Source organism: Mytilus galloprovincialis, chromosome 8, assembly GCF_965363235.1.
Source record: "Mytilus galloprovincialis chromosome 8, xbMytGall1.hap1.1, whole genome shotgun sequence".
In the NCBI taxonomy this organism is placed as follows: Eukaryota; Metazoa; Mollusca; class Bivalvia; order Mytilida; family Mytilidae; genus Mytilus; species Mytilus galloprovincialis.
In genome coordinates this window covers 66398126-66412720 of record NC_134845.1, presented here as the reverse complement: position 1 = coordinate 66412720, position 14595 = coordinate 66398126, and the positions used below count along the sequence as shown (strand labels likewise).

General features: G+C 30.2%; 1 protein-coding gene and 1 long non-coding RNA gene across 2 annotated transcripts in view; both read right to left on the bottom strand.

Annotated features, from left to right (window-relative positions):
• Nucleotides 1-1777, bottom strand: part of LOC143042408 (uncharacterized) — a 111461-nt gene extending 109684 nt beyond the window's left edge. Inside the window, exon 1 of the long non-coding RNA XR_012967977.1 lies at nucleotides 1699-1777. This is a non-coding gene — a long non-coding RNA (uncharacterized LOC143042408). The remainder of the gene's footprint in view (nucleotides 1-1698) is intronic.
• A 2038-nt stretch (nucleotides 1778-3815) lies between these two features.
• Nucleotides 3816-12496, bottom strand: LOC143042407 (uncharacterized). Its single transcript, XM_076214695.1, has 4 exons — nucleotides 12394-12496; nucleotides 11628-11803; nucleotides 9538-9686; nucleotides 3816-4507 (listed from the first exon to the last, which is right to left on the bottom strand). Exons 1-4 carry the CDS (start codon nucleotides 12449-12451, stop codon nucleotides 4294-4296), a joined length of 597 nt encoding a protein of 198 aa, XP_076070810.1. The 5' UTR covers nucleotides 12452-12496; the 3' UTR covers nucleotides 3816-4293.
• Between the last annotated feature and the right edge of the window lie 2099 nt (nucleotides 12497-14595).

The following is a 14595-nucleotide window of genomic DNA, read 5'->3' as shown; positions in this document are numbered from 1 at the left end:
TACGATGTTTAATGTTATCATTCCTTGAAATCTAATATGGAATTTACTATGTTTATGCACGCTTTTGAATTCTTACTTATTTTCAACCACCAATCTATCGCTTTTAAAGTTTAACAATGATTGTAGTATCGGTGTTATTCAATTACACAATAAAAAGTTATACACACGCATATAATTAACTCGTGTAATTGGACCCTCTCTATTGATTATTTTCACTTCAGTTCATTCCACTTTAAATTGTGTCATACATTGTGTAATGAAATCCTCACAATATGCAGACAGACATGTATATCTAAATCTGTTTATGTACTTTACGATTATGCTATTTTCGCTAGCATGCCTAGTGACACGATTTATAGTCATATTGAGTTTATTTTTCAAATTGTTTTGCTTGCAAATTAATCAACTGTTTAATATTTGAATATGTTAAATATTATGCAGGTTATTTTTTGTCAAATTCCCAATGAACTTTATTTACTTTAGTGAGACTCTAAATGCTATCTAACTGCATTTAAGTACTTTGCAAAGGAAATATTAGGCCTAAATTCGAGGATATTTAGGATATTTAAAAGAGGATTAAAGGGGAGGCTTCCCCCTCCCCCGAAAATATCACCTCAGACTTTGGCATGCGATGGAGGAAAGGGGGCTTTTTTCAATATTCTTGTTCCACTCCTGATAATGAAAACGGCATACCAAAATAAACCCTGAAAATTAAATTGTTAATATCCTTTTATCAAGTTGATCAACTTGTCTTGTGTACTGTTGTTTGTCTTTCTTTCATTTTTCGTTTGTTGCTGTTCGATTGCCAATTTCTCTTCAACTTGAGTTTTAAAATCCCTTTTGTATCTTGTCTCTTTTTTCTAAATTGTATGATTGCTCATCTTACTTCTTTTAATTGATTGTTCAGATACAATCACACAAAAAGGACCTATGCACTGATATGAAGATCATCTTAAATTTTTCAAGTCGTAGGATATGAAATGTAATGAAACGTTGAAACAGAAATGGTTAAATGTGAAAAGAAAGTGTGACATTGAACTATATACTTAGTGAGCCATCGTATTCACTAAGTGATTATTTCTTTGCTTTTCAATGCCACTTTTTTGGTAGAGGAAGTCTGAGTGCAGTGAGGTCCACTGATCTTTTGCAGGAAAACTGGCTATTCTAGTCATTAAAGATTCAAAATGGAACACACCTACCATGTGCAGGGATCGAATTCAAAACCTCAAGTGTTGGTAATTTGAGATGCTAATGATACATTAGATGTACTACTAAGACCACTTGATCACCAAGACCCCAGAGAAAATTGCTGGCCATGCCACATGAAAGAGGATACAAAGATACCTAAAATAACCAGTAATGAACCTAATCTGTGATAAAAGACTGAAAGGAATATAACAACTCATGAAACTTTTTTTCTGTCTTATGTTAGACACAGATAAAACTACTTATTTGACAAAGAAGTAACTGCCATTATTAAAAAAAAATCATTAACATTGTAAAGAAGTCTATCAGTAACATAAAAAACACATAACAACTGATGAAACTCTTTTTCTGTCTGATGTTATAGTCGCTGTCAGCTGAAATTCGTAGCGGTTATCGGTAAAAATCATCTAAACTATCAATCGCGTTCACTCGAGATATAGTTTTTCACATTCCATTCGTAAATCGCAAAAAGAAAAACCACTACTGACCTACCTTTTAAGTGATCGCACTGTAATAATCCTGACCTTCACTTTTTCATAGACGATTTTGAATGGTGGAATCAGCCATTCTTTTTACCGGAAGTGTTTCCGTGGAGTTCAATTTCATAAAGTTTGCATAAAGCGCCGGAAACCTTATCACATCAATGAAAGGAACATTTCAGGAAACTGCGTACAGTGACGAATGTCATATGTAAACAAATGATCCTCATAGAAATGAAGATGGCGGAATTACAATGGAATATATTCTGGAAAATGTGAAGGTCAGGATTATTACAGTGTGATCACTTAAAAGGTAGGTCAGTAGTGGTTTTTCATTTTGCGATTTATGAATGGAATGTGAAAAACTATATCTCGAGTGAACGCGATTGATAGTTTAGATTATTTTTACCGATAACCGCTACGAATTTCAGCTGACGGCGACTATAGACACAGATAAAACTGGTCATTTGATCATAAATGTAAAGACAGCCATCAGTAACACAAAAATCACATTATGTTTTAATTTTATTTTGAAATAGAAATGCATCACAGATTCTTGTTGTGGACGAATACATAAATATGAAAAAGCAACAGTGCTTGGCAAATCTAACAACAGAATATTAAATATTGTTAAAAAGGGGAATAAAACATGATTCTATATGTGGCAATTTGTAACAAACTTTTGATTGAAGTTACAAGAATAGAACAATCCTGTGTTTGTCACAAGAAAAGTTTCTGAAGTAAATATTCATGATTTGTTACAATTTAAAGTTTTCAAAAATAAATATTTTTCATTGTTTTAAAATTCAGTAGAAAATAGTGGTTGTTTTTTTCAGCTTACAATATCTGAAGGAGGAGAATGTTAAAATAAATATATGTTTCAAAATATCAAGCAAAAATAGTAAGCAAGAATATTTTTTTTGGGAAAAGGATAAGAATACTTTTTTTTTTATGATTGTCATTAAGTTTCAGACAAAAAGTCCTAATCACATTGTACAACTGAACTAAAGTTTTGGAAGAAAGAGATGCTAGATATACATGATATAGTCAAATCTTAATTTGTAACAGAAAAATGGTGAATTGGGTTTAAAATTCTTAGGTCTCCCAATTATTTTTGAAAAAAATATCATGCCACTGTCCCACTAGCATGGGAAACCTGACAAAAAGAATTGAGAAAGGTTGTTTTAGTTCTTTAAATTTAAATGCTAAGTAATACAGGTACATGGATTTGCTCTAAAATGGTTCCCAGCAATGGAACATTTCACATGTAGTGCATAAGGCTTAACAAAAAGCACTTTTGTTCATATCATAAAAAAGCAGTGGTGTTTACTGTAACAATTAAAATTTGTATACTGTGGATTCATTATTAATCATTGAATACCAATTTTCGTGGGTTTCGTGGGTACAGGTGAACCACAAATTTTCAACGAATTACTAATTTTATTTAGGCTTTGCCCTCAGAGATGAGCAAAACCATGAAATCAAATATCCATGAAAATGCAAGTTTTTCTCAATCCAAGAAAATTGATATCCACAGTTTACGACAGTCTATCATATATTTTTATATCAGCTTGGCACACATGAGGAAATATTGCATAAAATTGTCAAATATAAATAAAATATACTATTACAGTATCATAGACTCTGAAATATGTACATATATACAAACACTATACAAAACAGATAAGTTAAAAGTGAGTATATATAACATGTACAAAACCGTACCTCATAATTGTTATCACATTTTCTTTCTTTCATTTGATTAACATAATTATGGACGGAAACAAGACTTGCAATATAAAAAGCCTTCACAAATCTCTTTGAATATTTATCTTTTATAGCAGCAAAATATTATAAATTTATATCGTGATGACCATTTATCAAAATTTTAAGAAGTAGTGAATTTTTATTCAACTTAACAGCATGTAAAATTAGAATGCTCAAGGAACATTTAAAGTTCTTATAATAAATAGTACATAGTATAAATATGCTATTAAATTTTGATTCATTTGATTTTTATTACCACAAAATGTTTAACCTTTAAATAAATAATTACTTGCTCTGATAAATGCGACATAAAGCATGATAAATGTATCATTTTAAAAACCTACAAATAATTCATAATTATCACATTTTAAAATTACAAATGAAAAAAAGTTCTATCAAATATAAAAGTGAGGTAAATAATTAATTCTAAAAAGTATCTAAAAGTAACCATGGAAACAAAAATAAACAATTGTGAATACTAGTATGGTGGATAATTTCTAAGCAGCAGCAGTTCTTGAGTGAGATTTGGAGAGATAAACACATAAGTAAGAAATACACACTCAGCATTTATTTTTACTTTCTATAAAATTCTGTGCAAAAATTGGCTATAAAATCCCATTATAAAAACCTCAATACAGTTATTTTAAAAATGTTTGTCTCTTCAATAAAATTTTTAAAAAATCCAACGAAATTTTCTTAAAATATTTCAATACTGTAACATTACATTTTTTCTTTCTGCAAAAATAAATGCATTTAATAGACATATCATACAACAATAAATTAATTCTAAACACAATTTTTCAATTTTAAATATTGTTTCTTTAATATAAAAGACCAATAATTATGACACAGCCTGTTGTTTATTTGTGAAAGATTTAAGGCTATTGGTCATCATTTCAGGGTCCATGCCTGACCCAAAAGGATCGTCTTTGTCAAATTTCACTTTGGGAAAATCTGGATTAGGAGGGTCAACAATTTGGGACCATTTTAATGTCTGATAATCTGAGGGTCCTCCTTTGTCTATTTTCTTGATCTTTGTTTTCTCGTGTCGTAACCTGAAAGACAGAAAAAATAAATAAATGTATGATATATTTTATATACTATGGAAGTTGAACTATTTCATACCAAAAACTCTGGTACCCCTGTTTTGTTTATGAACTAAATAATAGAAATCTCTAGCAAGTAATAACAAATATGAGCATCTATTGCTGTACCAGCAAAATAACAAGCAATACCTGCAATTTGTTCTGATTAATTGCAGCGTGCTTAATATCCAGTGGAAAATATTTCAACCATATTCAGGATAAACAAGTGTAACTGAGGGCTACTGCTCACTGATGATACCCCCACCGCAAGTCTTTAATGTTAATAGTGTAAAGATCATGTAAGTGTTCGGTAAACAGGAAGTTGTCGAGTGATGAATCTGAAAACGCATCACAAAGTATAGCTGACATATATTAACCCTGAAACCAAATTTCATAAATCTTTGCATTCCTGAGAAAAATGTGACAAAAAATATTCATAGGATGGATGGACTGACTGATGGACAGACAGAGGTAAAACAGTATAGCCACCCTTTTAAAAGTAGGGGAATAAGAAATATTTTTAAGATATATTAAACAATATAAAACACAAGGAATATTTCAAAAACATTACTCTTAATAACAATTTTGTGATAACTTCTTTGAGTAACAGTCTGTGCTTAGTCAAAGAATTTTATAATCTCCTGTTATACATTTAGTCAAACAAAAACAAAAACTAGTGTGTTAAGTCTTCTTGAATTCTTATGAACTGCCGACTTTGTGAAACGTGTCAAGCTATTTGTTTAATGTTAACTCAAAAGTTTTGTTCACATTTGAATGCAGAATATCGTTATTAATTTTATTTGAAACGAAAATGTTGTATAGGTCTTAAAAATTTAACTGGAGTTTTTCATCAATTATTTAGGAAAACTCAACAATCTAAGGGAAATAACTGGTGAATATTTTCAACCATTTTAATTTGATGTCATGTTTTTTTCAAATTTTCAAATTAACTGTTCAATACTGCATTTAATGACTTTTTCTATTTATTTTCATTCTTTAAAAGATTCTTTTCCTTTTCATATCCTGTTGATTTTTATTAGGGTGCTTTTTCCCTTCCTTTTAATGTTAAAACATTCTGGTAGTACTAAAAATTAAAAAAAAATAAGAGTGAACTCCCTTGCATAATATGTTACTGGGTATAATATAAGGCCAAAAAATATGCTGTTTATCTTGATTGTACTTGGGTGAAATCTATTCTTAACACTTATTAAAAAATACATCTATGCATTAAACTTTTCAATTTTTTTTTTTTTTTTTGTGTTAGTCACTAGTTCATATATGTTTGTCAGTAAAAATTCATTTCAGTCTTTAAAGCAATGCAATGCGGAATATGGGCAAAGTAGCTGAAAGAATTATGCATTGTTCCAGAACCTAGTACTTTCAATCTAAAAATTAGTATTAACATGACCTTAGAATTCTATTTAAAAGGGAAAATAACTTATATATTCTATGATGTCGAGGTGAATTTAGAAAAATCTTCATTTGCAATGAGGTCAAGAAGCTGTATAATTTGTTACAGTATTTTGCATAATTTTGGATGAAGTTATGTGGATTTATAAAAAGTGTCACTAAATTTAAACTTTAAACTTTGTAATTTCTTGCAGGATAAAAATCAAAACGTCAAAATGTTATGATCTATGGGAGACAACTCAGATATTTTTTGACAGTTTTATATTTTGTATATGTTGATGTTTTATTTGTATTTTAATAAATTTAAGATTATATCAAGAGCAATTAATGGATTTTGACTTTTGAGCATTCCAAATTCTTCAAATTTTCTGTCTTTGTCATGTTTATATTCTTCCCACCATATTTCTTTACAGAATCAAAATTTGACAAATTAAAAATTTCAATAATTTTAGTTAATCAAGAGTAAGCTCCCATATATATTAATGTTGGTAGTCTTTAATTCTGTAAAACATATTTAATGACATTCGATTTCAGAATTTCTGTTCCTTCAATATATTCAGAAATTGTTGTATATCTATTCATCAGAAGATAAATATGAGGGGGATAGGACCTTTATCAGGACTCTAGGGTCAGTGTTTTTAAACTTAGGAATTCGGGATTCACCCTTTCCAGATCTGAGAATTCTTTTTTCAAATTTCGGGATGTAGGGATTTAAATTTATTTAAATTTGGGACCTCGAGATTCAGTGTTTTTTAGCCTGGGATTTCGGGAACAGGACCCCTCCTATCCCCTCAAATATGCTGCATAAGTGTTTTTTGGGGGAATGCTGCATACAATAACAAAGGGTGAAGTCTAATTTTAAAATGCTAGTTTAAAATAATGCTTACAGCTCTTCTTTAAAAGCATGCAAGGAAAATATTTGATCAACTTGCTTGCTATGTTTGTTTGGATGTTTGTAAACAACAGGTAGGTAGTCTATTTCAGTCTGTTTACTATATACTGGAATTTAATTGGACAATAAACATTAACTTCATTTCATGTAAATTTTTGGTGTTCAATCAAATCCCAGTATATATAAAACAGACTGAAACTCCGCCTACCTCATACCTGTCAACTGACCCGTATTCTGCGGGTGTGACCCGAGATTTTCACAATTCTGAGGGATCACCCAGAACACCCGCCGGGTCATTGAAATAACCCGGGAATTCCGAAAATGACCCGATTTCACCCGTATTTTTTAGCCTTGAGATTGATTTCATAAGTAATATTCCTTTGAAATACCGGCAAATTCGTAATTCTTCCATGAACAGGAAGTTCATCTAGCTATGTAAACTGTCAAATTAAGTGACCCATTAAGTGCATGGCTTCACTTGACAGCTTTGGTGTCAAACACACTGTTAATTAACATCAATTACCTTAGGCCGTGTTCACACCAAACTCCGTGTACAGTAAACTTGTTTACAATTAGTTTAATGTACTGGACATTGGTTTCACATTAAATTTGTTCACATCTATACACCTTGTTTAATTACCTGTACATAAGATTTGTTCACATTTGTAAACTCTATGTCATTTAAATATTCATTACGTAGAATCGAATGAAATGTTTTCGGACAACTTTTCTAGCAGTAAGGGAACGACCATTTGACTCTAAATAGGGGGGATAGAAATATTCCGAACCCCAATTGGATAAAGAAAACAATTTTGGTTCTACAGATGATACAAAATATTCTTAATCAAGAGTTTCCTCATACATTATAGTGTTAAATGTTGCAGAAAAAAAGTTGATTACCAGCATCGAAAAAAAACCGGAATAAAACGTTTGCACGGAAAAAATTCTGACTTAGATAAATAAACAAAATACCCCCCCTTTTTTTTTTAAGTTAAGTGGTTGTTTCTTTATGAAAGCCATTTTGATGATTTGCAGTAGTCTCGATTAAGCATTAGAAAACGTAGGCTGCAACAGCGTGCTTACAGACGAAGAAAAAGGATTGATATATTAGGGATCACTATATGTCTATCTTTTCTGTTTGTTCAAATGGTATTTCTTCTCAAAGAATAACATTAACGGTACCAATTTTCCTGCACCAGATGCAAGAAATATTTGGCAAAGGGAGGGGGCAATGTTTTTTTTTTACTTTTTAAGTGTAATTTTACGGATCCGAGATACTAGACAAACAATACATTTACCTCACACTTTTTAAGTAATGCATTTATGAGTGAATCGTTGTTTGAGTAAAGACCAGTGGCAAATATTTCTGTGTAAGTCAAGTCGATTCGGAAAGACCTTAATTTTCAAATGAATTATGTGTTCGGCAATGATGCTGCTTTGAGTCTTGGTAAAGGCTTATTATAGCTACGATAAGTTTTATTTCTAAACAAAACAAATAAATATATCAAGTTTAGACAAATATTTCTGTAAAGAACTTTATAAATAATTGCTATAAATATCAATTTATTCAAAAATCGTTTCTTCCTTAAATATGCACGGTGAAACTAATGTTTTAAATGCCTAGTTTTGTGTACACTTAATCTACACAAGGCCTACATCGAGTATCGACTGCATGTAGACAAAACATGATTTACACTACATGTAAACATTGAGTTTTATCAATGGGAACGTAATTTTGTTTAGTTTACGTGTAAGTTACACTTACACAACACCGAGTTTAGGTCAATGTGAACACGGCCTTAGCTTTAAGTCGTAAATAAATTGCACCATTGGTTTACAAACTGAACTAGCGTTACTTCCCCTTATTTGTCACCATTCAAAATTATTCCTTATATTTACATTTTATGGGTGAAAAAGATTAAATCATAAAAATATAAAATTCAAATACATATTGAAAAATAACTTTTCATTATTTTTATACCTCTATACAATTTTTTTTTAAAGTTTTTTTTTACATTTATACTTCCTTTAACTGTATTACTATATCTTATCATAGTCTAATTTCCTTCCTAAATGAAAAATATTATGTTTAAAGGCTCCATAGTCAATAGTCTCAAACACTTAGGAATTACATTAAATTCTAGTGTTTGATGATTGTAGAATTTTTTTCTCAAAAAGTAAAGCACATAAGACTGAGTTACACAAATTTATAAAAATCTTTAAAAGTGCAATGAAATAATATTTAATAAGATTTAAAATGACTTAACAAAGTGAACATGCATTGATGTTTTGGTATCTTTGATATACATTATAAGAAAATGTACCATAATACTGAAATTCAGCTCAAAAAGTTCGTACGCGTTATGACCTGAGATTTGATTCTTCAATGCAGGTCATGACCTGCATTTTCATTGTCACAGGTTGACAGGTATGCTACCTATTGTTTGCAAGCATCCAAGCAAACATAGCAAGCAAATTGATCAAAGGTTTGCTTTGCAGGCTTTTAAAGAAGAGTTGTAGGTGTTATCTTGGGTTAATCACAATAATGAAAACACAGCAAGTTGTTTTTCTGAATTCAAAGCTTTTTAAAAACAATTTCAGGTTAGGCTCTAACTGAATTTATTATTTGTGTAAGGTGTAAAATTAATGACCTTTTGCAATTGGTTTACTTGCATCTGTTTTTTTAAAGAAAACCTACCATTTCCCGTGATAATTCTTGGCTTGTTCTTCATCAAGTCCTGTATCTTTGAGGATGCCATTTAGATCTTTGATATCTCTAGCAATTGTTTCATCATCTATATTGATCTGTGGTTTGGCATAAGATGTATATGCTGGCTGGATCTTTGCCTAAAATTATTAAAAATCATGTTTTATTGTGTATCATTTATAAAATATGCCTATGGTATATTTACAATAAAACTGTATTTTCTGTAAATTAGTAATTTGGGTTACTAAACTTTCAATCCAAGGTTTAATGGTAGTTTACATTATATTACAACACATCTAAAAATACCATTGATAATTCATTAACTTGGTTCACATCAATGTTTGCACTTGAACTTCTACCACTGATTCTCATATGAAATATTAACAAGTTTCTTGTTTTCAAATCAAATCAAAAGAAAAATGTTCTTCTGAACTTGAACTTGAACTAAATTTTCATAATTTAAGCTATAGTTTCAAATGTTTTTAAATTCACCATTTCATTCATTGTTTTGTACATAAATCAGGTCATTATGTTTTTTGTTATGACATTTGTCATTGCAGGGCCATTATAGCTGATTATGCAATATAGGCTTTACTCATTATTGAAAATCAGACGTATGGTGACCTATAGTTGTTAATTTTCCTGTCTCATTGGCAATCATACCTCATATTCTTTTTTATTTATTTAACGATGTTAACCATCTTTTTCTGTTGAATCTTTCTTTCAATAACTACTAATACTAACTGCTAGTTCATTTACCATTAATTCAAAAGAATACAACCACCACATACTTCTATTCTACATTGTAATTCTTTCATGACATGTGAAATAGGATGTAGAATTAAAAGAGAGACTCTGTTCTTCAGTCCTCATTGTGTAATGACATACTTCATATTGCAATTCGAGAATTAATGAAAAGGGCAGTGTCCAAGGTGATAAAGAGGGAGGAGTAGACAAATGAGCTTTTCAGATTACCAAGCTATTTATAGATTTTGACAATTTTACTTTTAATCTTTAGGCTATCTATTTAAACCATAAACCTTTTTTTTAAGCTGTTTCATTTTGCAACTGGGCAATTAAATTTCAAAGGGATCATTAGATATAGTTTAAATGAAACGTTTTACGAATTTACGAGGTAAAATGGAAGAATAAAATAGAAATTGTAATATAGCACACGATTATAACCAAGGATAATGTGACTTCAACAAATTTCCTATCTTTGTAACCCTACACCATACACTTCTTTCATCAAATTTGAAAGTGCAGAAATACCTTGTCTAAAACCAAATATTTTCTAAGTCTATTTTTTTAGTTCATATATATATATTAAAATAAACCTTTTCCTAATTTATTCTCTGACTTACATAGAAACAGAATGAAGATTTATGCCAAGAAGAACCACTCTAAATGAAAATTATATCATGAATTTAGGCTAAAAGAAGACAAACGTCTGAAGCAGTCATTGAATAAAAACAAAACAGACTTGATTAACAGTAATAGTGGTAGAGTACTTCTATAGTCATCATTCACCAGTCCTCTTAAATTTTGTTTTGTAATTTCAAGCATTTTATAGATTGCTTGGCGGTATCAGTTTTATTCATTGTTGAAGGCCATGCAGTGACCTTCTACATCTTTTTGTTTCCTTGTGGAGTGTTGTCTCAATGGCAACCATACCACATCTTATTATTTTGGTATAGATAAGGCATTGTATTTTTCTTTCCTTTAAGCTATTTTCTTTTATCATTTGTTTATCAGGAGGATGCAACAAACTATGCTGCATAAATTGTCTATCAAACTTCTTGGCAAAACATAATCCAATGATAACGAGTGTTTGAAAATAATACAACCTACTTGAACTACCATATTACTGATGCTGAACTATACAGAATTACTGGTTTTTTTTTCATTATGATAACTTGATGGCTGCTTGATGTCAAGCAGCAAAATTACATGCATGTTGAAGACAATTATATCTTAATAAAATAAGAATATACATTGCTTTACTAGACCAATACACTGAGTATGATTTTCAATGAATTAGGCCCAATGAAAATCTGTGTGCTTATACAAATAATACTAACAGTTTCATCTTCCTTCTTTTTAATTTCCTCCAGTAGATCGTCTGTCTTACTTCCTTCTTTCAGTACTGGGTGAGATGGTAAACTCATGGGGTCTATCAGTACATCGTATGGCACCATGGGATGACAGAAAGTAGACATGTTATATAGGTCCCATTGTTCTGGCTGACCAAATGTACCTGAAAAATTATGTGTTGAATTTTAACAAGAATTTATGACATTTTATGCTGAAGTTTCAAATGGACAAATATGTAATATACCTTAAAAGTTTAAGAATATCAAAATCTTTATGCAAGAACTTACAACAGACAAATGTTGGTATGATTTTTGAAAGAACAAATAGTCTCAATTACACTCATACTTCATCTTCATATTTCTATATAGTTGATCAGCTTTAGGATAATCATGAAAATCAGCTATTTGAAATATTTGAACTAACAAAGGATGATAAATAAAAGTATCCTGAAATACATGAAATATGACATTTTTTTGTTTAAATTTAGAAATATAAATGTCAGTATCTACTTATTCCACTAATGCTATTTCTTAATTTATATTACACTGCAGATTCATTTATTTTCCTAGGTGCTAAAATTTAAAAAGAAAAATCTAATATATCATTTAGAAGATAAGAAACTGGAAAAACATATTATTAGATGATCTTTGAAATTCAATGCAATTTTTCACAAATCATTAGTTCACTCTCTCATTCATATTTGCTTGGTATCTCTTTTCTTATTTCTATTTAAATATTACAATCAGAACTTACCTATATAATTGCCTTCATAGTTCCACAATCTGACTGTACAGTCTATTGAAGCTGTCATTATAACTTTGTTTTTTTCTACTAACTACATGATATACTATCTACATGTACTCTCCATGTGTTCACCACTGCTATAACCAAAATATAAAGTACAAGATTGGTATTTCTCATAAAAGTTGATAATATTAGGCTATTTGGTCAATTATCTCCCCTTTAATTTGACATGGTATAATTCAATGGATGGCCATTCACATCGCAATGGGCTGAGTAAACAAGAGATTTATTTCTATAGTAGACTAGTCTGTGACATTTATCTGTGAAGTGCTTCTGGTTGGGTTTTTTTTCTTGAAATTAAAAATAATAAAGCAAAAAAAACATTCTCTTGACTGAATTGTGACTTTATACCTTTTTTTAGAAATGGAAACTAGATCTCAGATGATCATGTATATATAATGGTACATAATAACCGTCATGAAATTTAGGGAGGATATCTAGAAAAATGCAGCATGCATACATAAATTTCGGAGTTTTACATTTCTGAAAATTGGCATTACTTTTCCAGAAAAAAAAGATGTCGTTTCTTGGGAAAAAAAAGTATCCGCTTCCTCAAATAAATACCTTACTTTTCAGGAAAACAGTAACTATTTCAAAAAAAAATCCATTATTACTTTTCCCCTAATAACTAATTAACCTGTTGATCTAAGCAAAACCATAATAAACATGATAAAAAATAAAATATTAATTAAGTTAAAGGTCATCATAACATGCAAGTAAAATTCATCATTCAAATGTATGAAAACTTATGTTCAAAAGTCTGCACTTATCAGATATATCTTGATATGTGAGTTCACAAGTCAGTTCTGGCAGAATATTTGTAGCCAACACGTCGTAAAAAGTCCACAATAGTACATTCACCATTTACAGGTTATGTATTTTGTTCAAGACAAAAGTCCAACTTCTCCTTTTCATATTTGTGAACGGGTGCTTTGACTGTTAGAGTTCTCATCTTTATGTAAGATGTTGTTTGCAGTTTCAATAACACATTGACAAAAAACAACCAGATGCTCAGCAGGGGGCAGCTTTATACGACCGCAGAGGTTGAACCTTGAACAGTTGGGGCAAGTATGGACACAACATTTAAGCTTGATACAGCTCTGAATTTGGATTGTGATTAAATAGTTGACACAACATAGGTTTCTGACACAGAATGATTTAAACTTAAAATCTTAAAATTTTTAAATTGGACATTTACCTAAATGTATTATGGTCCAATATCCAAAATCTAAATACATGGTTAGATTCAGCATATCATAGAAACCCAAGAATTCAATTTTTGATGAAATAAAATAATGTTCAATTTTAGACCCTTTAGACCTCAATGTGGACCAATTTGATAACCAGGCCCAAATATTAAAAATCTAAATACATGGTTAGATTCAGCATATTCATGATATTGAAGAACCCCATGTATTCAATTTTTGTTGAAATCAAACAAAGTTTAATTTTGGACCCCAATTTAGACCAACTTGAAAACTGGGCCCATAATCAAAAATCTAAGTACATGTTTAGATTCAGCATATCAAAGAACCCCAAGAATTCAATTTTTGCTACAATCAAACTAAGTTTAAATTTGGACCCTATGGACCTTAATGGAGACAAATTTGAAAACAGGACCAAATATTAAGAATCTAAATATCTGGCATATTCATGATATTAAAGAACCATAATGATTCATTTTTTGATGAAATCAAAGAAAGTTAAATTTTTTACCCTTTTGGCCCCTAATTCCTAAACTGTTGGGACCAAAACTCCCAAAATCAATCTCAACCTTTCTTCTGTAGTCATAAACCTTGTGTTAAAAGGAGTAGGGGCAATAAGGCCCTTATTTGGCCCAAAAATTACTGCATTTTTAAAAGTTATCATACATATTCTTTAATTACTGAAAACTTGACAAAGGTATTAGATATTCAGAAAAACAAAAGAAATTTGACATTGAACAAGTAACCATGGCAACAAATCATTACTTAATTTGCATATTTTGTAAAATTTTGTGATTTTCCTTGTTTTTTCATCAAATTTTAAGTATATTTTAGATTGAAAAAGTATGTGCGCACCCAAGAAACAACTTTATATATGGTGAGATTATGTCAATAGTTATAATAAAGCTTCTGTTAAATTATTTCGTTGTTTCTTGGCTGCGCACGA

What these genes read in the sequence shown, in the direction of transcription:
- LOC143042407 (XM_076214695.1), bottom strand. Translation starts at nt 12,451, where the DNA reads ATGACAGCTTCAATAGACTGTACAGTCAGATTGTGGAACTATGAAGGC. An exon ending in CTATGAAGGCAATTATATAG is followed by an intron (nt 11,804 to 12,393) that starts GTAAGTTCTGAT and finishes ATAATTTTTCAG; the next exon opens with GTACATTTGGTCAGCCAGAA. An exon ending in AAGAATTATCACGGGAAATG is followed by an intron (nt 4,508 to 9,537) that starts GTAGGTTTTCTT and finishes TCTGTCTTTCAG; the next exon opens with GTTACGACACGAGAAAACAA.